Genomic DNA, 24392 nt, shown 5'->3' on the forward strand with positions numbered 1-24392 from the left:
TTTCGAATTATGCGATTTTGGTTCGAATTTGGTAATGGGATTTTTCAAATCGGAATTCGGAATTTCTATTTTGATTTCAAATTCATTTTTCATACATACATATATATAATATATATATATATATATGTAATATAACATTTATATTATAATAATAATTTTTATATTCATGAATTTGGTGATTCGTAATTCCTATTTCGATTTCAAATTCATTTTTCATATATATATATATATATATATATATTATATACATGTAATATAACATTTATATAATAATAATAATAATTTTTATATTCCTAAATTCGGTGAAATCAAAATTTGCCAATTTTCGAATTGAATTCGATCGAAAATTCTGATATCAAAATTCCGATTTTGAAGTTTCGAATTATCGATTTCGATTCCGATTCACACCCCCCACGTAAAGCATAAAAATAGAACCTTTATAATGCCAAGCAGACCTTGATTCCAGGTGTAACATGTAACACAATGCCAAGCAGTCACAATAATAACGATGATTACCAGTGAGTTCACATTTCCCACCAACAACGTGGTAGATGCTATGGTTTTTCGCATATTTTTTACAGGTGTGGAGTGCATCAATGCACAAAGTAAATGCATCAATACAGCATGGAAGGCAGAGCTCAGATTTAACAATGCACACTGCTAGGCTCCAGTGTCATAAAATGACACATTTGTAGCAGCTTCCCAAGGGTTTCCCGCCTTGCATATTCTCTTGGATGATCTCCAGCTGCAAAATGATCTCTTCAAATGTCGGTCTGCAATCTGGATTCTTATGCCAGCAATCTCGTAAAAGCCTGCACCAGAATTTGCCATTCCATATCAACCTAGCATCACATTGTAGCGTATCCAAACTGCAGAACATACCGTGGTCTTCATATGGTGGTCATTGTCATTTGCAACTAAGGCTGACTATGCAACAGCCATAAGAAATGAGCATGAAAATGCAGTTAAGCATTTGCATCTGTTATGGTAATTGACAGGGCGTTTTGTGACAACAGAGTTGAGAAGCACTGTATGACTTGAATTAGCATAAATCTGTAGTTTGAGCAACTTTCCTATTGGCAAATGAAGTAGGGATAAGATCTGTTAAGGCAGAAAAATTCTTTTGCTTACCTGCGGATTGGTTCAGGGTATACAAATGAAGAGAGAGGTGGACGCAAATCTTCATATGCCCGCTTGTCTGCCACTTCCTCTGGAGCCTCCTCTCGACTAGATGGTCCGCCTTGGAACATCTGCAGTAAAATGATGTATGAGATTTAGAAGCACCACGACACAATTGATAGGTTCAATAGAGATAGTCTGGGCTAGCAGCAGTCTAACTAGGAATTCTTTCCTGTTATTACAACCAGTTCATGTATTTTACCTCATGAACAACCAGAGCAAAAGAAAAGACATCCACGCTTATCCCATATGTTTCTCGGCGGTACACCTCTGGAGCCATATAACGATCTGAGAAATCTTTTAATAGCTTCTCAAGCAGACATAAAAATCATGAAAATTTTGTAAATACTAGTCGGGGGGCAGAGCGTACATGATCCAGTTTCCCCGGTCATTTTGTAACCAAGAGCATTTTTTTCCTGCACAATTTTGCTTAGTCCAAAGTCTGTGACTTTGAGATGTCTTGCTTCATTTTGTAGTATATTTCTGCATCGTGAACACGGTAGATACAATTATGGTCCAAAACCTTATGCAAGTAAAACAGCACCAAGAAACTTGCATCATAAACCAACCGTACATAACGTCATGCATTTCACAGATATGACAGATACATAACTATAAGTTAACTGCCAATACCTTGGGGTCAAATCTCTATGGATTATAGGATGGGGTTTATGCTGATGAAGATAATTCATGCCTCTGCAAACACAAAATGTCAGCACATTGGATAACTGATTCACTAAGATTTTTCCACAAGGGCTGTATTACACAACTGTAGGATGATGTGGAATAAAAAATGCTCATTAACTTTTTCCCATCACATCATTTTTTGATCAAGTTTAATTCTTATGGGACTCTCATTAAAATTACCTTCTCTCAAATCCTTAGGAAAACTAGCATCCAGTTTACCTCCAGATTCTTCCATTTATATTAAACATGCAGTACTCCTTCATAAACTAGAATAATGGATGGAAAATATTGAAGGAAATGCAAAGCCTAATATGAATTGCAATGTGAGGCATGCCCATTAAAAATAAAAGTATTGCTGCAGAACAAAGAAGCACTATAAGCTGCAGCTGTGACCAATGGCTCAGGAGCAAATTTGAAAACATAGCATCATTTACCTTGCAATGTCTAAAGCATAAGCAACTGCTGTTGGTGGATCAAGTCTTCCTTTCTTTCTTAGGATATCGTACAAACTTCCCTGTATTGAACAAGTGAAATGTCAAGGCCCTAATATTCAGCGACATGCAGAATAGTAGGAAAATATTTTACATTTTGGAGATACTCTGTGAGGAAGGTTAAACGATCAGAATGTTTTACAACGCCAAGGAACTGCACTATATTTGGGTGGCGCAGCTTTTGCCATAACGCAAGTTCCTTGAGAAAGGTTTTCCTGTAAACAACAGAAAAATATCAAATCGAAAAAGATGATTGGTAAAAATTTCAAGGGCAGCACAGAGCGGGAATCTTTGCTAATCATGATGGTTGTCAAGGCTCCAACCGTTAGGTGTCAAGCTGCGTGAAGCAAGCTCAGTTTATCTTTCCAATTTTGCCTCCTTACGATTCCAACATGCAAAAGAGAAGGATAAAAGTTTGCATTGAATGTTACCTTAAGAGATTATACTCTTTTCATTTACCAAATGAAGATGAATGCATGTAATGAAAACTTCTCTTGTGGATATACTAACCGAAATTGCAAGAAGAATTACTTTTAACCATGTTTATGAGTAACACAATATTTGTTTGATTTTTTTATCCCTGATACCTAAACAGCATAGGGCCAAAAAAATGATTTACAGTAGTTTGCAACTCGTAAATATCAAAATTTTCTCATTGACCAAGATAATCAGACCCCAAAAGCAGATAAAGTTGGACAGGCATCAAAAGCTCTAAGGATGCAGGAAAATTAAGAACGTCAGCTGGACATAGGGAGAACACATTAGTTAAAGAAAGAAAAATTGGAACTTACTTGACCGTCTCATTTGAAGCAATAGATGAGCGAATTGTTTTTGCTGCAACTTCTGTACCACGCCATTTCACCAAATAGACTTCACCATATGCACCCTGCTTTTTCCTTTTAATTATTTTGTAACACTGAAGACAGTATATGTATCCTCAAATAAAATTTTTGAGACTTCTTTTGAAAGCGGAAAATAAGACATATGCCACAGTGGCTTTAGATTTCTCTAGCAAATAATTGAGATCACGGCAATAAGAAAAAGGAAAAGACAATATAGCTGAAAGAAATTACTTCTCCAAGGAGAGGTGCTTCAGTCATGTCAACCTCAGTGTACTCAATTTCATAACCTCGCATCTGAGAGTCAAGAGCAACCTGTCCAAAGTTTTACAGATTTCAATACTAAGATATCTGAAACATGAAGTACAAAACTTCAATGTCATTTAGCTATGTTATAGGCAATAAGGCAATAGACAATCTAATGGTATTAGGTTTACAACCAATATACAGTATTATCAGTACTCCTAGCAACTGAAACTTCGAAAGGACTGGCAGTACTGTTAGAGGCTAGCTTCCTCACTAACTCATAATGTTTTTGAGATTTTCCACTTTGTATTTGTTCTAATGGAACTTGATCATTGCACTTATTTTCCAGTTTTGCCACCAAACTAAAACAGTGCGTGTATCATGAAAACTTAAAGTTATATTTGCATGTTTCTGCTCACCAAATTTTACTTTTGCCAGCCTTTTCTCCTATTTAGATAAGTTTTCTCAATTCAGCTGCACAAGGAGGACGAGAACTTTTTTGAGTTAAAAAAAGGCACCATACTTACTTTGACTAGAAGAATAGATAAATCATGAAAATCACGTCAGAGGACTCATTACCGTAGGAAAAAGCACCAGTATGCTCAGATTTCTAAACAACTTAAAAGCAAGCCCTTCAGATTTCAGAAGAAGGTAGAAATTAGGAAGAGAAGGGAGTAGAAAGAAAAGTTTTGCTAAATCTTTCATTCAATTTTTTTTTCTCTTGATGCATAACAGGTCCGCTGATCAATTTGGAACTATTTGTCACATCAAAGAAGCAAAACAGCACTACAGGCTAACGGGAGATGCTCATCTTGATGCAATGAAGGTAAATCTATTGACACACACTTTAAACCTTTTTTTTTTGGGCAATTCTATTGTTTCCCCTCATTAAAACTTACTTCACAAGAGAAGTATGTTGAGGCTACATTACCGGATCAATTCCACCATGTTTCTCCAGTATCTTACAAATGTCTGCATGGCCAAAGCTGCGAGCATCTGACAGTGGCTGCAAATGATTTCATCACAGGCACCATGTCAATTAATTATATTGTTGAAATACATAAACTTTTGAAGAAATAGAATTTTCTATCTGCATCAGTTTGTTAAGAATAGAAAATCAAACAGTGAATGACAGCATGAACCAGTGGCACTGGCTTAACATTCCCTCTGAATCTGGTATTAGCAATTGTGCTGAATTTGGGATCAAGGATACTTCTATAGTGGAAGAAGATAACTAAATTCATTATGGATGATAAAACAAGTTGATCTGGGATCACCAGTTGAAAAGTGGATATTATGATATAGCAGACAGCAAGAATACAAGGCAGAAGCTGGATACTGCTAGATCCAAGTTGCTATATATACATATATATATATATATATATATATATTTCTTCTGGAAGTCCAGTATTGCTGGAAAAAGGAAGAAACCAAGAATGTCTTCTGCTGAAAAAAAAAATCATGAATGACAAAGGAAATCTGTCTTAGAGACAAGTATTCTTCTTACTGTGGAACTACAGGCTAGCTGTTGTACTTTTACAGCAGAATGTAATATGCCGAACCATGAACTTTTATTGTCAACAAATTTTTTTACAATGGTAGAACAGCTAGTAAATCTTTACGAGTAATAATATATGCTTTGTTTAAGATAACAAACTTCTAAGTCATTCATGAGTGACAACTTAATATAGCACATAACTAAAACATGAATTTTTACTCATAATGGTAGACAAATTCCTTTAGAATTAAAGTCATGTGGCGAACAACATCAAAACACACAGATAACGTATTGTCACTGCTCTTTCGTTAGCTAGGGAAAGGCACAGCAAAGGAAAAGGATGAAATGAGGAAGATGGATGTTATACAAGAAGTGAAGAAATTGAAATTCTGTTGTAAAATCCGCAACAGCAATGAACCACTTAATAGTAAGAGTACAACCTTTGCACACATACACACAACCAAAAAGAGAATATAAGCCAGCAGCTAATCACTGAAATAAACTATGCTATTTGTCACCCATGCAGAGCGAGAGCATGAACTTACAGTACGACCCCATCTATCAGTGGAGTTCACATCTGCTCCTCTTTCAAGAAGTAAGACAACCACCTCAATGTAACCTTCACAAGACGCTAAATGAAGTGCAGTTCTCTTATCGTAGTCTGCCAGAGTGGGTTCCACTCCTTTCTCCAGCTCCTGAACCACACCCTTTTTGTCACCCTTCGATGAGCAGTGAAGAAGGCGATATGGACTTTCTGAATCAATTCTCCTAGTTTGCTTCAGCAGCTGGAAAGATGAGGCAATAAAGTTTAAGCATTACCATATATCAGAAGTGAAATTACTGGAGTTTTTCATTGAGAAGCATGGCCTTCGCAACTGAAATATGCTAAATGTTGTGGATATCCTGTTATTTTGATACAAGAATGCTTTCTGCATACTGAATTCACAGAGAAGTTCCCAAAGGATTCAACATGGATAAGATGCACTATTTCCAGATATTCCTTCCTAGCTGACGTATGGGGAAGGGCAACAATAACTCAATCTCCGTTACAAATCTTGAAATGCCATGTACAAAGGATCTCTCTAACGACCTGATCTCATGAGAATCCAAGTCCTTTTCTATTTTATCTCTTTAAGTGTTCCCTTTATTGTATGGCAATGAACAGAATAGGTTCAAGATTTCACCCCACCTCACTCTGAGCGATGATGTTTTGGCTGGTTAATCAAACATAAATTACTAGCCTTAACAGAAGATTTTCAGAATCTATCTAAATTCGTCCCAACACCTACTCAGGGAAATGGCAAAGGTTCTGATTTCTGAACAAGAAACATAAACTTGCTAGTGCCATTGCCCATCACCTCTTCTGCGTAAGTTTACAGTATATCAGGCATCCAAACCAATTTCAAGAATAGAAAGACCTGTTGCGTGCACCCCATAAAAAGCCAAAGCTGCAAAAAATCTTAGGAGTATAACAAAACGAAAACTACAAAGGAAACAGAATTAACATGAATTAACATTTATGTGCCCAGTTGTACGCTTCCAAGTAGTAGTAATAAACAAAAGAATAAACCGGAATATTACCGTGAGATTCAGTACCTGAGACTTGTGATATTCCATAAAAAAGTGTGTGATTTTCAGACAAAAAGGAACGATCGATCCCAGTACAATGTTAACTGATATAAACGGAGAGATATATTTAAAGAGAAGTGGAAGTACACTAGTATTAGTTCAGCTCATAATAAACTTAGCTGATGATGTTGAAATGACAGTAAAGGCTCTGTTCCGGAGGCTCCCATAGAAAAAGATTTAAAAGGGTTAACACAGCCATCGAGTTCGGAGGTATCAAAGAAGCATGGTCTTGAAACTTTTCGTCCAACCTTATTGGTGCTTTCTTTTGCATGCATTTTGTCTTTCAATTGGGGGGCAGTTTCGATTTAAGCAATGCTAACTGGACAGTGGAGACGGATATTATCGTATAGACTAAGCTCCTATGCTTAGGCTTTTCGGTAAAAGTCCTGAAATATGTGGCTAATCCGAGATGCGAAGTCCTATATTCTTTCTTTCTTTCAGAAAAAGGCAAAAAGTCCTAGATTCTCTCTAATCCGAGATGTGAAGTCCTAGATTCTTTCCTTCGTTCAAAAAAAAAAAATTTTTCTAGATTCTGACCCTCAGCTATTCCAATATTAGAGTCATTTTTTAGAAATAAATAATTATGTAAGTTGATATTACTGAATTTACATATATATCTTTTAAATTTAAAATATTTGCTTGATAAATGTGCATTGAAATTTTAAAATGTTACTTTTTCAAATGGCAAAATTAGAAAGCACATGTTAAATTTGGAGTGGTGATTCTTGTTTCGAAACATCAATAAAATAAAAACACATCATTAACAATGGAACTAAGGGAATAGTTGATTTATAAAATATATACAACTCTTGTAATTTTCTTTTTCTAGAGTTTGAGGAGAAAGTTTTGGCCTATTTTATTTTAGCCATGGGGAAAAGATGTAAACATTTGATATTGTAATTCACACAGACACTTCTAAGATGTCATTTTATTTTTGTCAAATTTTTATGCACCTTTGACTTTATTAAGCAATTCGCATTGGATGATATCCAACAAATTCAATAATATAATTATCTTTTTTATCACACAAAGATATATGCAAGTTAGCTAGGACAAGTTGAGCAATGGAAGCAAAAAAAGAGGAAGAGATTCACACTCTCAGTTAAATATATACACAAGTGTTGAAGTATAGTATAATTGACAAGATGTTTGGAAATATCAGTTTCAAATAGTATTTTATTTACGTCATAATTATAATTTTCAATCAATTATTTATTCTTTCAATAATATTTTTTATTTAACATACATTACAGCACACACATCCCATCATAACAGTAATTATATCCAAACACAATAACAAAAAAAAAAAAACCGACAATATTGTTTGGATACAAAACTTATCCCAAATCATATTTCGCTTGCATCATAAACACATTTTCCAACCCACCTTTTTATCTCACATACATCACATCACAAAAAGTGCTACAGTAATTATTCCAAATAATATTTCAAATAATACCCTATCCAAACAAACCACAACATGAAGACCACCTGCACAAAATTTTAGTACCCCATCAAATTGGGGTGGCTACACAATAATGTTGTGCGCCTAAAGCTTAATGTTACTATATAGTACTAATTTCACTGTTCATTAAAACATAAATATTCTTTAATAAATGTTTTAAAAATTGTATATGGAGATGGATTGACTCACAAATTTGCTTTTAGGGTGGATTTGATAAGATTGAAGTTTGAAAGCTGAAATCTGAATCTATTAAATTATTGAATTGTTAAATGTTAAATCAAACGCATTTAAGTTTATATCACATTCACTGATAAGTGAATAATTTATTACTTATTTTTCGGAACAAGTTTTATCTAGAAAATTTAGTGTGTGTTTGGATTGTATTTTTCATGAATTTTTCGTTGAAAAATTACTGTAGCGATTTGATGTATGTGAGGTAAAAAGGTGATAGGGAAATGTGTTCACGGAAAACAAGGCTATTTTTCGGTGAAAAATGGCTATCCAAACAAGCCATAATTAGTGTCACTTAATCAATTCAAACATTTAATTTTTGATTATCAAACACGTTCCGAATATATTAAAACCTGATTCTATTAAATTTAAATATTGAATTGATTTATCAAACGGGACTTGGTGTACACATAGAATTGGATCCCATGCATTTATTATGGACGTAGGGGATGCGATCACCAAAATAGCAGTGGAGTATTTACTATTTAGGACTCAGAAATGTCAATCAAGCCGAGCGTGTCAAATTCGATACCTTCATCTGTTAGCGCCTTTTCTTTTTGCTTCTAAACCCTTGATCAAATCCAAAATTATAATTACTTCAAATTGTTCTTTATTAATTTTTTTGGCCAAAAGAGCAATTCCAGTTCCATGCAGTCGCTTGCCATTACTTATTCAAAATTGCGCAATTAGACCACCGGTCCACAATTCACTTCAAAGTTTCAAAATTTCACGCTCTATCCTTCCCACTTCGCAGCTCCTCTCCCTCCTCTCTCGCACACAGGAAGAAATGGCGAGCCAGGGACAAACCCAAGAAGCCCTACAGCACAATGACGTCGGATTGCACCAAGAGGAAGGGGAAGGTGAAGGTGAAGGTGAAGGCGAACAAGAAGACGAATTGGAAAAGCTAGAAGCAGAAGTAAACGAAATGGCCCAGAAAATACTCAACTACAGAACCACACTCCCGGGCCAGCTCAAGTCCGCGCTTTCCTCAATTCTCGCTGCTCAGAGGCCTGTTCTCCCGACCCATTTCGACTCCGGACCCGAATCTCAACCCGGACCCGCTCATGACCCTAACCCCGGTACATTTTCGCGGCTCTTTCGTTACCCTCAGTTGTTGTTTCTTACATAACCCAAAGAATTGTAATTTTGATTCTTTTCCCTTTTTGCTCATAGTCAATTTTTTTGGAGTAGGTGATTTTTGTGTTTGCAGTTGTTAGCTGACGATGCTGATGAAAAGGGTTCAAGATGCTTCTTTTCATTTTGGGATTTTTTTTTCTTTCGATTGCTGTTTGGGGTCTTCTTTGTTTCTAATGATTAGCCTGTTGGAAGTGGCGTATATTGGTAGTTTAGTTGATGTCTGGCTCTGCCACTCTCTGTTATGCGTCTGTTCTATTAAAGATGAGTTTTTAAATAAGAATTCCTTTTTGTGCCACTGACTTCAAATGGTATAGTTTGTAGGTAATTACAGGGTTACACAGTTTTAGCCATTGAAATGATTATTGATGGAGAATATTTTGGGAAGAATTGGTTAGTTCTTGATTTTATTGTGAGGAAGAAATTGAAATGTCTCTGTACTGCACGTGTCAGAAACCTTGAAGGTGGAGTTTTTTAAAGGAATCTTGGAATGCCAAAATCTTCTCCATTTGTTAGTTTTTTATCCTTAACTAATCCGTTGAGGAAATTGGAAATGAAAGTGTTTGTTGATGAAATTTGAAAGTTGTAGTCATTTGCAGCTTCTTTCACCTTTTGCCCTTCTTAGCGGATGGACTTTTGGCATGGATTGATTTCTAGTTGAGACGTGGAATATCGTTCTCTGAAGAAAAAGTACTGGTTAAGTGTGAGATTATGGACATTACAAACTTGTATGTTCAATGTGGATGAATTTCTCTTGATTATCTTCTGTATTCATTTTCTGGTCTCGATTTAGCTTCTAGTTTTCTTGAACCCTTGTTTAACTTGTTGAACATACAAATATTCTTTTGATGGATCAAAGCGAGTATATATGCAAGGCTATTGGCTTGGTGTTCATTGGATCTAAATTAGAATCAGTAACTTTGTTACCAACCAGGACTGCCCTAAGTTGATGATTAAATTAATGAAGAGTTCAAATTAGAGACCCACTGAATATTACATTCTTTTCCTATACATTCCGTCTTTTGTCTCACCCCCCCTTTAGATGGAGGTGTTCCTCTTCTTTTTATTTGCCTTTTTTTTTTTAAATTTCCTTGCATTCTTTTGATTCAGAACTTTTCATATATATTCGTACAATCAGCACATGTAGAGAAACAAATTACTTTAAAAAATATATATATGGTTTAAGTTTGAAAAACGACTTGGTTAAGGTTGACTTTTTCGCAGTATACCCATTGAGCTTTGCAATAACCTAAATTCGCTTTTTTGGTGGGTTTGCATCTGTATACACAATAATTTTCCTAGATCATTTTCTCTTCAAAGGCATTTGATGTCATTGAGATCCTCCACATTGATACAAGTTTTCTGTGACTTCCTCAGAACTGAAGTCTCCTTTGCTCTATGTAGTTGTGCATCTCACCCCTCTTCTTTTGTGTAGATGTGGTCAGACCTATTGGGTCGGGTAATGAGGCCTTGTTAACAGGAGAGAGTCAGGAAACCGAGAAGATAAGGCTTCTCAAACAGAAGATTTCAAATAATGCTTCTATGATGCCGGTTGTCTTGAAGAGGATGAAGGATTGTATGGCAAGAATTGATAACCTGGACTCGTGTAATGGAATTATCATCCATCCTGCCTTCAAAAGGAAAAGGAGCAGCTGATCAACTTCTTTTTGCAATTTGTCATTTTGGTTATAGTCTCTGTTTGAAGAGGATTTGTGTTTTCTGCTTTGACAACTTCTTGCTGAGTTCAACAGCTAGTCACCAGCAAAGAAGAGAGACTTGTTAACCTCGAGACATTAGGTTTAGTAATGATTGTCCTGTTGTAATTATATAGAATTGATTGAATATGTAACATGATCTAGGTTCAGCAGATGATAATGGAGATCCAGAGGTCCGTGTATGGAGATTGCCAATCCCTTGGTTAGTTTGTGCTATATACACTGCAGAAATATTTTCAGAGTAAGTGGTCCAAAAGATTATTGTTGTACAAAAGAAAAGATAGTTCATGCTTGCACAGTCGGTCCTGCAAATATTTTGAGAACTCTAACCTTCTGCTGCTCTATTTTCATGTTTATTGTTACTGTAGGATTGTAAGCTTTGCATTTCAACTCTTGTTTCGGGTGCACATAAGTAATTTTTGCACTGATTGCGTGGAAAATGAGCATAATTCTGCAGTTTCATTTTTGGCATGGCTGTTTCATAAAATAATGACAGGATGTTACTACTTGCGGTTAAATTGGCAAAATTTTCTGCAGGAAAGGATCATATTTAGACAGTACTACCAAAATTGAAACCGTCTTGAGTGTTATTACTCTAAAAATAAAGCAGTAGATAGAACAGTGACTTCATACCCAAAGCAGTAGAAAGATCAAACAATTCCCTAAAGTTTGCAAAAATAATTCCTTAAAGGAAAGTCCCACCTGGATGTATATTTTTTTTTGAAGGAGATGCATAGAACTTAAAGAAAGGGAAAGCACCATAAAATATGGGAAGAAAAGAGATGTTAACTATCCGCATATGCTGGAAGTCAGTTTCTTTGAGTTCTAGACTGCAATAGATCTACAATTTATCACTTCTAAGTCAGAATTTAACCCTCGAAACGACGAGCTCAACATTATTCCATCCATTTTTCCAGCATTTTTAGTAGAAAACACCATGGTGCTAAGCCCCTTGCCAATAATTAATATGTCCTCCCCAATTGCTACGAGCCGGCACGGTGGCCTCGTCCATTTAGATGAAAATCTCCTGACAGAGATCCATTGTCTGGTATCCTTCTGCCACATTATCAACTGGGTTCCTGAAGTCTGGTTCAAGACATAAAGAGTCCCATTCACAACGATAGCAGGACCCCGCCAGCCCATGACCATATCTGGAGCAGCCTGTTCCCATGTACCACTTGATGGTTCATAAGCAAGAGCATATACATGCGAAGATACAGCAGACGAACCACAACGAACATAGATTTTCCCATCCAAGACTACTGAATCTTCAATATCATCAAGAACATTAGGGTCCACATGCGAATTCCAACAATTTGTCTGAGGATCATAAGCATCCAAGGACTGCAGATTGCTTGATCCAGGATCTGAACCACCAATGGCAAAGATTTTGTTATCCACAGCTTGGCAGGCAAAATAGCACCTGAAAATCACCCAACAGATTAATGCCTAGATCAGTATCTCATCATAACAGGTTGCAATCAAACTACAACCACCATGGAACATGTCATGGAACTTCCATATTTCAACATTTCACAACTTCCGGCAAACAAAAGGCAAGAGAAAAAGACATAAACTGGTTCATATAGACAGAGCACTCAGAAGAGTTAACAAGCATTTTAATCGATCAAAAGTTGGCTCCACAAGCAGAAAGAAGAAAACTAAAGCAAAATCATATAGAGATTTTGTCAACTAATGAGTCCAAAGGAAGGGGGAAAAAATATCTAGAAATACTAAAACTTTACTCGGCAAGGAAAAGTTATTTGTTAATTAACTTGATATCACCAATCATCATAAAAAGTGGCATAATTAGCAAGATTACATGCCTATATCAATACCTTGCAACTGGCAAGCGAGCAGCTTCACTCCAACAGTTCGTACCAGCATCATAGCAATAGGCTTCATTGGTAGCATCTTCAATATAACCGCAGCCACCAATGAGGTAAACTCTCTTTCCCAACACTTCGAAGCCCATGCCTCTTCTCCTTTTACAACAACCAGGAAGGCCTTGGATGCGCTTCCACCCACTTAGTAACCGATTGGGGTCTAAAACATAACAGCCAAGGTGGTCTAACTCATCTTTGCACAAAGCATAAATCCATGTCTCCTCCAGGTGATGCTTTTTCCGGTATAAATACCACTCTTCACTAGAAACTAAATCTCTCCATCGCTTTGAAACACATTTCAGGACTGCATGATACTTCCTAGGAACCCTTGCCAAGCAGAAAAAGGTAATATCATCAGGAAGCCCAGGTATCAGTGATGACTGCACTGGATCGTATTGCCTGACACCATCATACCAACCATCACTAATTTCAGTTGAAGTGCTACTATCTGAATCTGATTCCATAGAACTAAAACGTTCAACTCGACCTAGGACACATCCTGGTACAATGACACAAAAGCAACCCCTGCCAAGGAATCGCAGGCATTCCATTAAGTGCATAATTAGTTAATGCATGCAGACAACATATACAAGGCTAATTTAAACCACAGATCTATCCTTTAAAAGATCGACACAGTGAACCATGATAACACGACCATAAGGAAAGGAAACACAATAAATCATGTGGAGTATTATCTAAATCATAACTAAACGACAGACTCGCAACTTCAAAAATTTCCCAGGACAGGTAGACTAGATTAGTTAGCCCCTTGGGCAGGTTGCTTTTCATAGAGTAGTTTCCTTTCTTTGCTCCAGGAAGGAAATTTGCCTTATCAGATATTAACCTTCTGAAAACCAAAAAGAAGTCATTATCCCCAGCCCACATTATCATCAATCAGCAAATAGATCACTTAGAAGTATAAAAGTTACCTAGGCCCATTATACCAATTAAATACAATGCTTTATTCTGCATGTAGGATCCAAAGCTTATAAATACATACTCACTGAACATCAAAAGGTTCAAAAATTGGAAAAGAAAACAGGAAGAAAACAACCACCCAATTGAGATTCAATCAGATACTTTCTCTGCTTCCAATTCTAGAAACCAAATTCATGCAGATAAAGCTTAGCATATGGACCACCTAGCAATCAATTACTCCAGAAAAAAAAGCCACGATACACGGCAGAAAGAAGACAGGCCACCAAACAAAAGTAAAAATCACCAACCTTGAACTGGCATCTTGCACAAATTTATCCAACGACAACGGAATAAAGAAATAATTTGGAAAAGTTACAAACTTTTCTCGTCTCATAACTTCAACAATTGAAAAAACAATTCCCGATTCCTAACATCACAGGTTACAAGAATTCAAAACCAAGCAACCTTTTTGAGATCCAAACATACAAATCACATAAACTGTAGGAAACAAAATAGATTCAAAACATGCATTCTAGATAAATTGTTCTAGCAATCAAAGTCCACCCCACATAATAAAAGAAACCCCAAAAAAAAAAAAAGGGTAACATAGATAGGAGCTGACCTTCGGGAGAAGTTGGGCAGTAAAGAAAACTTTTAGCAGAGAGGGCAGTGGGATTAAATAACGAATTGAGAGCAAAACTAAATTAGGTAATTGGCGAAGATTGGAATGATTGATTGTTCGAATATTCGTTTGAGATTAGCTTTCCTTGTGTTTTCTATAATCTACAATGGCCAATGCAAGCAAGAAAACATCCTATTATTAGTCTGATGCAAAGTTATTGCTTTAAACATGTTGAAGACATTTAGCGACTTTTAGGACACGTTTTCGTTATTTAATTATTTTAACTGATCATAAATTCTAATTTTACGTAATTAATTTTTTAACGTTCTCTATTCGATTATTTTGATCATAGATTTTATAATGATCGAAAAATTAAAATCTCAAAAAATAGCTTTTGCTGATTCTGACTATTCTCCATAATTAGCTTTTACAATCTTTTTTTTTTTCGACGCAGGGGTGTCCGGGTCAATCCTTACGGGGTCCGACTAATCCCCTGCGACTCAAGCCCGACGCCCCAACCCGACCCTAGCAAATTAGCTTTTACAATCAAGTTTTGTAAAATCTAAACCAACCAAAGAGCAATGCCTCGTAAAAAATGGGAATTATAATTTTGAATTGAAACCGTTCTTTTGATTTTATCGTTTACTAATTCTTATTTTGAAATGGCTAATGGCCACAATAAGTTCTATTATTTAGGTAGTTCAAAAACAAAAAAGAAAACGAAATTTGGAAAGAAGTTTTTTTTTTATTTTTTTATAATTGGTTACAAGTGAAAAAAGAAAAGATAAGGATTAAGACTGGTGAGAAGAGGCTTTGATTGATAGATATTGAGTTATATATATGTCATGTCAACCATATGGACTCTTACTTGTAGCACAAAATAGAAGTCTTTACTAGTTCTTTATCAGAAAATTTTGTTTGAATTGTTCTTTCTGGAGTGTCTTTTGAAAAAAAAAAATAATAATAATAGTGTCACATTTTCTTTAGAATGTGATTTGTGTGAGGTTAAAACGTGATTGAAAAATATATATATAAAGAAAATATTTACGAAAAATGAAAAACTTTTGTAATTAAAAAATAGCAATCCATGCAGCAGCCAAGAGCCTAAACATGTTTCACTAATGGCGTTCGACCAAATTTTGAAGTAACTTAGAACAAGAAGAACTCAAGAGCCTTTGGCTAAGAATCTGAACTCCCACGCAAAAGCCAGCCTAGGCTCCAAGCAAAGGAAAAAACGAATTTGCCCAGGTCAAAGAGAGGCAAAAACCTTACCTAGTCCAGGTGGAGCCTGCAAATGACACACTAATTTTTTGCTTGTCAGCCCCATATTGCATTGCATTTAAGAAAAATCAACGCTCATAATTATCGTGTAGCCTGTCATGTTGAATTTTAAGACCTTATTGATGGCCGAAAGCCCAAAGGAGATAGAAAAATGATAGAGAGGTTCAGGTGTAATTGAATAGTACTACTTAATAAGAAGAACAAAAATTTCAAGCATCATGATTAGAACTGCGGCAAAATGTGCTACTTGGAAAATACAGACAGAGCCTCCATTGCCAATAAAATGCAGCTTACAAAATGAGCTCCCTCCATCAGCCTACTCAGAGCTGCTCTGTGCAGAAGTAGAACACGACTACGAAGAGGTATGCTCAAATTCAAGGCCCCTCACCAACCCATCAAGCAATGGGAACCTCTAAAGATACAAATGGTACCTTCTGCAAAACCAGGAACTACAAAAAAGCTTTGCCTGTTAAGCTCCTGCTTCTTGAGGGAAGCTTTAAAATCTGCTTGCTTTGCAGATAAATCTTCCTTCGGGACTACCACATACACTAGTACTTCAATTATGAAACAAACAGTCTCCAGAGCCTGAACTCTAGCACGCCACTTTTTATTGTAAAATACAGAACCTCGCATGGTTCTTGAAGACTTTTTTTTACTGAACGAACAACCAGTTATTATTAATAAGTTTATTCTGTAAATTCACAAGTAATAAAAGACACCAGTACAGAGCCACGAGGCGAAAGAGTGAGAGGATCGACTAGGTGTTTCAACGTCTGGTACTTCAAATATCCAGTCCTTATTTGACATTTTCCTGCAGCTCCGCTGTTATGTCCCTTGAAATGTTGAGAGTTGACATGCATAACATAAAAACAAGTACGACGTCTGGAGATGTGGGACTGCATTAAAGCTTCGACTTGATAGCAGATTTTGGAGTTTTGGCGGCCCCCCTTAATAACCCCTCTTGTGTCAAGGATACAGCCAACTGGTAGATTACGAGTTAGAGAATAGCATGCAACTAAGGAAAAAGATGGGGAGTAATTCCAAATAATAGTTCTGAAACGATAAAACGAAAGGGAGAACTATGGTATGAACGCCAAGTGATTTACCTTTCCATCTCTGGTAAACATCTGGCCGGAAACAAAGCCACGTGCATTATAAGCGTTAGGGCTTTGGATCTGCACAGAATAAATGAAATACAAGACCTATGATCTAGGAAGCAAGACAAAAAAGTAACTAAACCGTAAATGTTCAGGCATAGAGGGACCAAATTGTATTGACATTTTCTGATACTTACAACAAACAATAACCAATCATCAGCTCTAAAAGGTCTGTGAAACCACATCCTGGAAAATAAAGCAGAATGCGAAGACATTATATGAGTACTCAAAATTTCTTCCACAGCAAACAAAAAGAGACATTTTTTTTCTGTGCATATGTGTGATTAGCCATCTTTTTAATAACAAAATTTCAAGAACTTTCACAACATTTTCTTGTCCACCAAAATGATTCCTCTGTTAACCTTGTCTAAAAGTTGATATTTTCCCATAAAGCACCATTCAGAAACATTCTTACAAGTTCAATAGAGAATTAACTCAACCAGGAATCATGGCACCTAGGTAACTTTTTCATGTTACAGGGCAAGAACAAAAAATCTCTGTTCTATAACTGCAATATTAATATTGTCTTGTACCAAAGATAGGCCAAGAAGACCGAGGTCATCAAGACCAGCTCTTTCTCTTTCTAAAGCAAACAAAATGGAACTAAACTAGTACCATGTTAGTAAAATCCTTTCTGCTGGGTACCTCAGAAGGCAATTATTTAGCTTTTTTAATTCCTATAGGGCAATGCGGCAGTGGAGTTGTAGGAATCTTTTCACCAAGGAGGGCATGCTAGAATTAGGACAATACACCAATATGGCAAATTAATTTTCAAAAGATTGAATAGACCTTTTTTTTGTTCTCCAAGATATTAAATTTAATCATCCTTGGAACAGTAAGATTCCTAAATAAATCCCCTACAGAGAATTAGGAAATGGATCACTTTAATTTACTTAAACATCCAAACCTGACCTAGCATTATCTGTTCTTCTCCAGACAAACTAAAACAGTGTTTAATCCTTCTTCTAGGAACAGTTTCTGAAACTAAAAACAACTTGACATTTATGATACTAAGCTGGTCAGACAAGGCTAGCCTTATATTTAAATAAAGCTGAGAGTAAAGTATATTTGCATTTCTAAAAGCAGTCATACTGTAAAAGGACATGGATACTCACGAATGGTCCAGACTAATAGCAGTCATACTGTAAAAGGACATGGATACTCACGAATGGTCCAGACTAATAGCTGTTGTCTTCAAACCCCTTTCACGATGAGGATTTAGACTCACATTGAGAAATATAAGATCCGATGCATAGGCAGCTACACATCTGTACTCCAAACAAACCACAGGATAACATAAGAAACATCTCATTCGAGTGAAACTGAGAATCATTCTCTAGAAACTAAATTTGGAAACACTAAACAGACGCTATCTGAAAAACATTTTTAGTAATCAAACTTAACCTGTTCCCAAAATCTAATGTTGGTGGGAGTTTTGTGCTTTGTCCCAAATGAAAAATGAAGTGCTACGAAGAATTTTCTTACCGATGCAGACCCTGGTCATCCGAAAGTCTTCCTCTTGCTCTAAACCAGTACTTCAAACTGCAGTACACAGTTAAAAAGGATCAAAACAACCTCGTATGGAATGTCCAAGTATTTCCATCATAACTTGATTCTCTGCTTTCTGTTTTTCTCATCACTTGTTTAGATATTAAAAACAGAAAAAGAAGGAACTTGGGATTAACCTTGGAGGAGACCTGTCTTGGTTGGTGTTAGTGTTTGGCTCGCAAAACCGAATCTCTATTGGCCAAGGTGTAAACGTCGATGTCGCAACCTTGTTCCGGTAAGTCCTGCAACTATGTATATTATGGTCTTCTGAATTTGATTATTAACCATGCAGCAAGCAGTTTTTATATGCAATATCATTATAGTGACTTGTATGTGATATTCAGAGAAAAAAATTATTCTGATAAAATGACAAACAGTAATAGTCATCACACAATTCTTTGAAGATACCAACTCACACAATTCCCACAACTGGAGACCAGCTGAGAAATATAAGTCCTCAACTCAGTGATAGATGCCTGTAATCTTCTTATGTAAAACTGAAGCAACTTTAAAACTACCCAGAGTTTTATCACCAGGTACATTTAGAAACCACTATCTTTGGGAAGTGTAATTGAAGAGATAAATCTGACCTTGCAAGGCGGGGATCAGTTAGACGCCTGTCTCGTAACTCTTCCATTGATAAAAGCTGCATCAAGTTGGAGTTACACACCAAAAGGGAAATATTAAAGAAACTGAAAAATATAAGTGTATCTTAGCTTACCACATCTGGATCGGGAACAGAAGGCATTTCTGCTTCCTGGTGGTCAAAGCCTTCTTGTTCTTTCTGTACAATGTTTGAGATAGTACAGCATTCATACGTTCACTTGAAAGAAAAGAAGAAGAAGAAGATGATACGTGCAAAGAATTTAACTAGTTCAAACATAAACATTGTGCATAATTATTTTTGAGTAATAGGTTAGAACCCTGGAAGCCAAAATTAGACTCATACTATTTCCCCATTTTCTTTTACAAATAAGATACCAGTATTATCACAATAAGCATTCCATTGAAAACAGATATTCTTACAAGTTCAGCAAAAAAAGTTCATCCAATATTTTATGCCTGTAGCAATTACCTGCCAACTCCAAGAAAATCTATAAAACAACATTTAGTGCTATATAATCCATGAAGATGTTTCTAAGCTTGGAAATCCACTAATGCTAAAACAAGTGATCTGATGTCCCAAGAAGTAAAAAAACACACATAATCACTTCAGCATACAGATAAAGGAATCAGCAAAACTAAATAAAGAAGTTGATAAACAAGTCCCACATTACATCCAACACCAAGTGGATAACATTTTTCTTTTGACTCACAAAAGTGGATATAGAAATAGCTATTACTTGATACAATATGGATCAGAGAAAATATCCAGCATCTGCAATTTTTTTCTTTTTCTTTTTTTTTTGGCTTCCGATGCTCAGTGATAGTATATTAATAATCCAGTATGTAACCTTTACTTGATTCTCTATACAGCCAGATAGATTGTTCAGGCAGCTAGAACTCTGTGTAATGATAGAGGACTCATAAAGAGTGATTGATGATGAAATGGACTCTGCCCCCAAACGACAACAAGATTAAAATTAAAAACAAAATAATCCATTCCTGGTTATTTTCAGGAAATCAAACAATATGGTCTAAAAAGATATCAAAAGAACTTCTCTTAAGAGATATCTAAATTGAATTTTTCAGGACCCAGATTTATAACTATCAAGATAGCAGATGGAATCTACATGCATTCACACATGCAGCCCTAAGTATCACGTAATAAATAATCTATCATGTGTTTTGCACATTGTTGATTCATCAGAACAGCATTGATGCCCTCACCTGAAATGAAGCAACCAATATAAACACCACGTTTCCATGTTGAATTGCATCTACCCTTCGAGTAGCAAAGCTCTTCCCATCACGTACACGGTGAACATGATATATAATTGGGACTGGAAATGCAATCAGATTGCTCTTACATTATTGTTGATTCAACAGTTTAGTGTGAAGAAAATAATGTCAAAGCATACGAAAGGACTATGTTTGCCTGTCTAGGTGATCGACTCATTGTCCATCAGATATTTGTTTTGATGTTTGATTACATGTTGGGCAAAATAAATAATCACCCCAAAGCTAAGCAGCCTTTAAACATGATCTTTTGAGGGGGTGGTAAACAAAAGAAAAAAGAAACCTGAAAAAACAGTATTTCAATTTGTATGACTTCATAGCATATAATTTGCATAGACTTACAGTTTCTTTCTGAAAAGAATAGATTTACCATCTATATGGTATATTACATGTAGAGGATCTGGATAGAGATGTTACTTTATGCTGCTAAGCACTGAGCTGGAATCAACCTTCTTAAAAGATGCAAATGAAGGTCAAGACAAGCATTAAAAAAGGAGAATGCTTTCATAAATAGGAGGCTTACTATCCAAATCTCCGATAAGAAGGAAGTAAGCATGCACACTATGAACAACCTTGAGACAGTCCACTGTTTTTGTTGCTGCAGCAAGTGCCTGAATGTTTATCCAATACATGAATCCAAGTCACTTAAAAGAAGTAAAGAATCCCCTGGTTTAAAGCTGTGAGAACCACTGCTCATGTTTGTCCCCCAAGAATAGGCATGTCGGAAGCTAAAAAATTAGATACAGATCTAATTCTGACTCATAATTGCACAAAGCAGGAATGCTACAGATACCAAGTTTCAGAAATCGAGGGCATCAATTGGGAGACAACATATATTGCGAAGTGGTGCTTTAACTGATATCTAAGGTGGAAAGAAAAGACAAAAATCAGTCATTAAAAGCACCCCAAGGACAACTTCTTGTTATTATCTTTTTGCAGCTCAAAAATTCAAAGGAAAAGTCAAAAGCAAATGAGAACATCTCTAACAGACCATAATCAACTGAAAAGAGGCCCTAAATATTGTTTTTATAGTCCTTGAGACTAATGAACTTTTCATGAAGGCATTTTCTAGAATATGATAATTGATAATCTTGCATTAATGCCAGAAGAAATTTTTTCGGACCATTTAAAGCGAAATACAGCCAACAAAACCAGGACTAAGGGGAATAATTTTATACATTTTATACATTCCTTAAATAGGCCAGCATCACCACTTTAAAGTTCCAAAACTGCATATACATTATCAAGAACCATTCGGCAACATGTTTCACATAATTTATAACCTTTTTCTTGGAGACAGCAGTCAATAGAACCCATGAATGAAAAAGTAAATGACTTGTACCTGTCCAATAAACTGGCCTCCAAATACTTTCCCAAATTTTGGAGCATCAGGTAAGGTGATCCCTCGAAAGATGTTCACCTTCAGATAGACACCCAAAAACTTGAGGGTTAAATTCTTTCAACACATAGTTCTTCTAAACCAGGTTCTGTGAACCACGTAGCATGAAATTGTAAAGCCATTATATGATTACAATGTGACAAGCTATCCATGCTTCATGTCTATAATATGGTTTCCTTTCTTAAATAAATCCATGTCATATACCAATACAAATTAGATGTTCAAAGTAATTATTTCTATGTTCAAACAAAGTGTCTACCTCCTCTGAACTTTTCTCTGTATGTGCAATAAATATGCCCATTGAAGATGAAAGGCTACTCCAATTATGTGATAGTAGTTGAAACGATTTCAAAGTTAATGGATCAAGTCCTCTCCACGTGAATCAAATAACAGTCTCAAAGTATCAAATTTTATCCTCTCTGAAATGTTTAAACAGTCAGGTGCATGAATTGGTTTTACATGTTCCATGAATTAATAGTCCAGAAAGACAATGCTCAGATATTAAAACTACTTGCTTATGCTCAAAATCTGATATATCAGCGGGCGAACACTCTTTTACACAATTTTTGGCTTAAATACTATCATTTGCATATTTTTGGCAAATTTTCCCCTGATGATTATATGCTTTTCTAGAACTGATAAAATTCAGCACCATATAAGCTGCTGAAAGAACATACTTCAATGGGATCCAAATGTAATACATGCTCCACAAGTGGACAATTTTCTATTGCTTTATCTGCACTCCAGATTGATTTAGTCTGCAGCAGATTACCATGCTCGTGAGGAAGCACCAAGCAGGTAAGCTGCCATGAAAAGACAGCAGCATTAACTCATGAATGTAGAAGCTTTTTGGAGGCAAACAACTGAAAAGATTTATGTCAGTGCCAAAGAAAGGGATAAAGGCACAAAGTCTGGTAGAAAAGGAACTACCTTTGACAAGGCAATCACTTCTGCATGTTGATCAGATAATACAGTACCTGAAACAATACCTTAGCATTGTCACATGATCTCTAGCACACGGCCTATATTTGAAGCTTGGGCATGTCAATAAAGACATCTAAAAACAAAAACTTCATAATAAAACATGAATGACAATAAGCTTTATCAGAAATTATGATGTAACCAAACAAAATAAAACTCGGATTTGTTGAAATGCCTCAACAGGGAAACCAGCTCCTCACCATGACCAAAAAAGTCATAACGTTTCAACTGAAAGTCAGGACGATTTTCATCTTCAGTATGAACCGAGCCAGAGACTTCAGCCTGCAATAAGGTAACGATATATATGATTAACATTGTGTCATCAGCTAAAAAATTTCCATGAAATGATAGTTATAATTACCTCTCCATCCCATATGAAATAAACTCCATCCCCAGGTTCTCCTTCGCGGACAACATAATCTCCACGATCTTAAAATTTAAAAACACAAAAATTTTCAATATCCAAAAAGATTAAAAAAGAAATATGCACGAAAAATCTTACTCATTTGGGAAAAGTAAAATGCACAAAACCACTTTGTCGGATCCTCCTTGGAAAATTCTCAAAATACGAAAGTTATGTACCATTTTGTCAGTACTCAAGTTCCCCTAGGCTCCACCTTAACTGATTGCAGAAGCCTCACCCTCCTTCCAGAAGCAACCACCCTCCTCTCCCACCAAGTCTCGGTAAGTGATTGAATAAAGCAACAATACCAAGATGCTTGTTTAAAACTTTGTGTTAGGAGCAACCATATTAATACCAATGCTTTTGTCCAAAATTATATGCATATAACCACATTGCAGACAAACTAATTCACCGTAAGCTAACAGAAAAAAGGGGTTGACTGTAAATAGTTTACTCATGCAAAAGATAGAGGAAATCACCATAGTGTTTGACGGTAACAACATGGGCAATCTTCTTGAGAGAAGAGCTGGGAAGCCTCTGTAGCAAAGGCACGCAGCCCAAGAACTCGATCACTGTACAAGTAATCATTTTTCAAAACAAATCAACCAAACCCACAAGAAGAATTTCAATTTAAACCACGAATTCAACACTTTAAGATTGATAAAGTTGAGATTTTTGCTGACCTGATTCATTGTCCATTCTTGAATGACACCAGAATTCCGGTCAAACCCAATTGCGAAAAGCAAATAGAATCTGATATTTACACAGAAGCTGAGAGGATTGAAGACTGACGAAATTGGATTGGCGCGCGAATATGGAACTTTATAGGAAAACAGTTAACGAGGGCAGCCATGAAATTGACCTATGACATTTATTCGTTGTGCCGAACTGTGCCAACTATTCATTCAATATAAACGTGCGGTTTTTTCTCGGCATATGTAAATACTCGTTGATTATTTTAACTAATTATAGATTTATTTTGGATAATTAATTTTTGTGATGTTACTTTTATATTTTAATTAAAACATTTTTTTTATGATAAAATACTAAAATTTATAATTATCTAAACAGTAACTTTTGATGAATCATTTAAAAAGTAACTTTTGCTGATTTTGAATATTCAAGGACAAGTTTATCTTCGTTTCATCGAAAATAATGGAACGGAAAAAGAGCAGCTATACATG

General features: G+C 35.8%; 4 protein-coding genes across 7 annotated transcripts; 1 reads left to right on the forward strand and 3 right to left on the reverse strand.

Moving 5' to 3' along the window:
• Positions 1-416: 416 nt before the first annotated feature.
• LOC113728014 (serine/threonine-protein kinase 12-like) lies at positions 417-7088 on the reverse strand. Of its 2 annotated transcripts, none has more exons than XM_027252470.2 (12): positions 6537-7088; positions 5486-5725; positions 4374-4448; positions 3431-3511; positions 3149-3243; positions 2452-2572; positions 2301-2380; positions 1813-1875; positions 1550-1662; positions 1382-1467; positions 1132-1250; positions 417-812 (listed from the first exon to the last, which is right to left on the reverse strand). In XM_027252470.2, the coding sequence occupies exons 1-12, from the start codon at positions 6555-6557 to the stop codon at positions 674-676; spliced, it is 1233 nt and encodes a 410-aa protein (XP_027108271.1). In that variant the 5' UTR covers positions 6558-7088; the 3' UTR covers positions 417-673. The 2 variants fall into 2 exon arrangements, with proteins under 2 accessions (XP_027108271.1, XP_071932606.1); XM_072076505.1 differs by having other exon boundaries at positions 3149-3273.
• Positions 7089-8910: 1822 nt separating this feature from the next.
• LOC113728015 (uncharacterized) lies at positions 8911-11443 on the forward strand. The gene is made up of 2 exons (XM_027252472.2): positions 8911-9344; positions 10835-11443. Exons 1-2 carry the CDS (start codon positions 9053-9055, stop codon positions 11053-11055), a joined length of 513 nt encoding a protein of 170 aa, XP_027108273.2. The 5' UTR covers positions 8911-9052; the 3' UTR covers positions 11056-11443.
• A 339-nt stretch (positions 11444-11782) lies between these two features.
• LOC113728016 (F-box/kelch-repeat protein SKIP4) lies at positions 11783-14763 on the reverse strand. The gene is made up of 3 exons (XM_027252474.2): positions 14541-14763; positions 12953-13525; positions 11783-12537 (listed from the first exon to the last, which is right to left on the reverse strand). Exons 2-3 carry the CDS (start codon positions 13462-13464, stop codon positions 11940-11942), a joined length of 1110 nt encoding a protein of 369 aa, XP_027108275.2. The 5' UTR covers positions 13465-13525; positions 14541-14763; the 3' UTR covers positions 11783-11939.
• A 1229-nt stretch (positions 14764-15992) lies between these two features.
• Positions 15993-24120, reverse strand: LOC113728017 (acyl-CoA hydrolase 2). 3 transcript variants are annotated; one of them, XM_072076506.1, is made up of 17 exons: positions 23892-24120; positions 23688-23780; positions 23167-23234; positions 23006-23087; positions 22755-22801; positions 22502-22627; positions 21768-21845; positions 20949-21036; positions 20357-20469; positions 19248-19310; positions 19117-19172; positions 18664-18768; positions 18464-18520; positions 18145-18246; positions 17116-17164; positions 16928-16996; positions 15993-16803 (listed from the first exon to the last, which is right to left on the reverse strand). In XM_072076506.1, the coding sequence occupies exons 1-17, from the start codon at positions 23905-23907 to the stop codon at positions 16723-16725; spliced, it is 1293 nt and encodes a 430-aa protein (XP_071932607.1). In that variant the 5' UTR covers positions 23908-24120; the 3' UTR covers positions 15993-16722. The 3 variants fall into 3 exon arrangements, 2 of the variants coding, with proteins under 2 accessions (XP_071932607.1, XP_071932608.1); XR_011839675.1 differs by having other exon boundaries at positions 16747-16803; positions 18094-18246; positions 23892-24058; XM_072076507.1 differs by lacking the exon at positions 22502-22627 and having other exon boundaries at positions 16382-16803; positions 23892-24090.
• Positions 24121-24392: the final 272 nt, after the last annotated feature.

This window comes from Coffea arabica, chromosome 2c (genome assembly GCF_036785885.1).
Source record: "Coffea arabica cultivar ET-39 chromosome 2c, Coffea Arabica ET-39 HiFi, whole genome shotgun sequence".
NCBI lineage: Eukaryota > Viridiplantae > Streptophyta > Magnoliopsida > Gentianales > Rubiaceae > Coffea > Coffea arabica.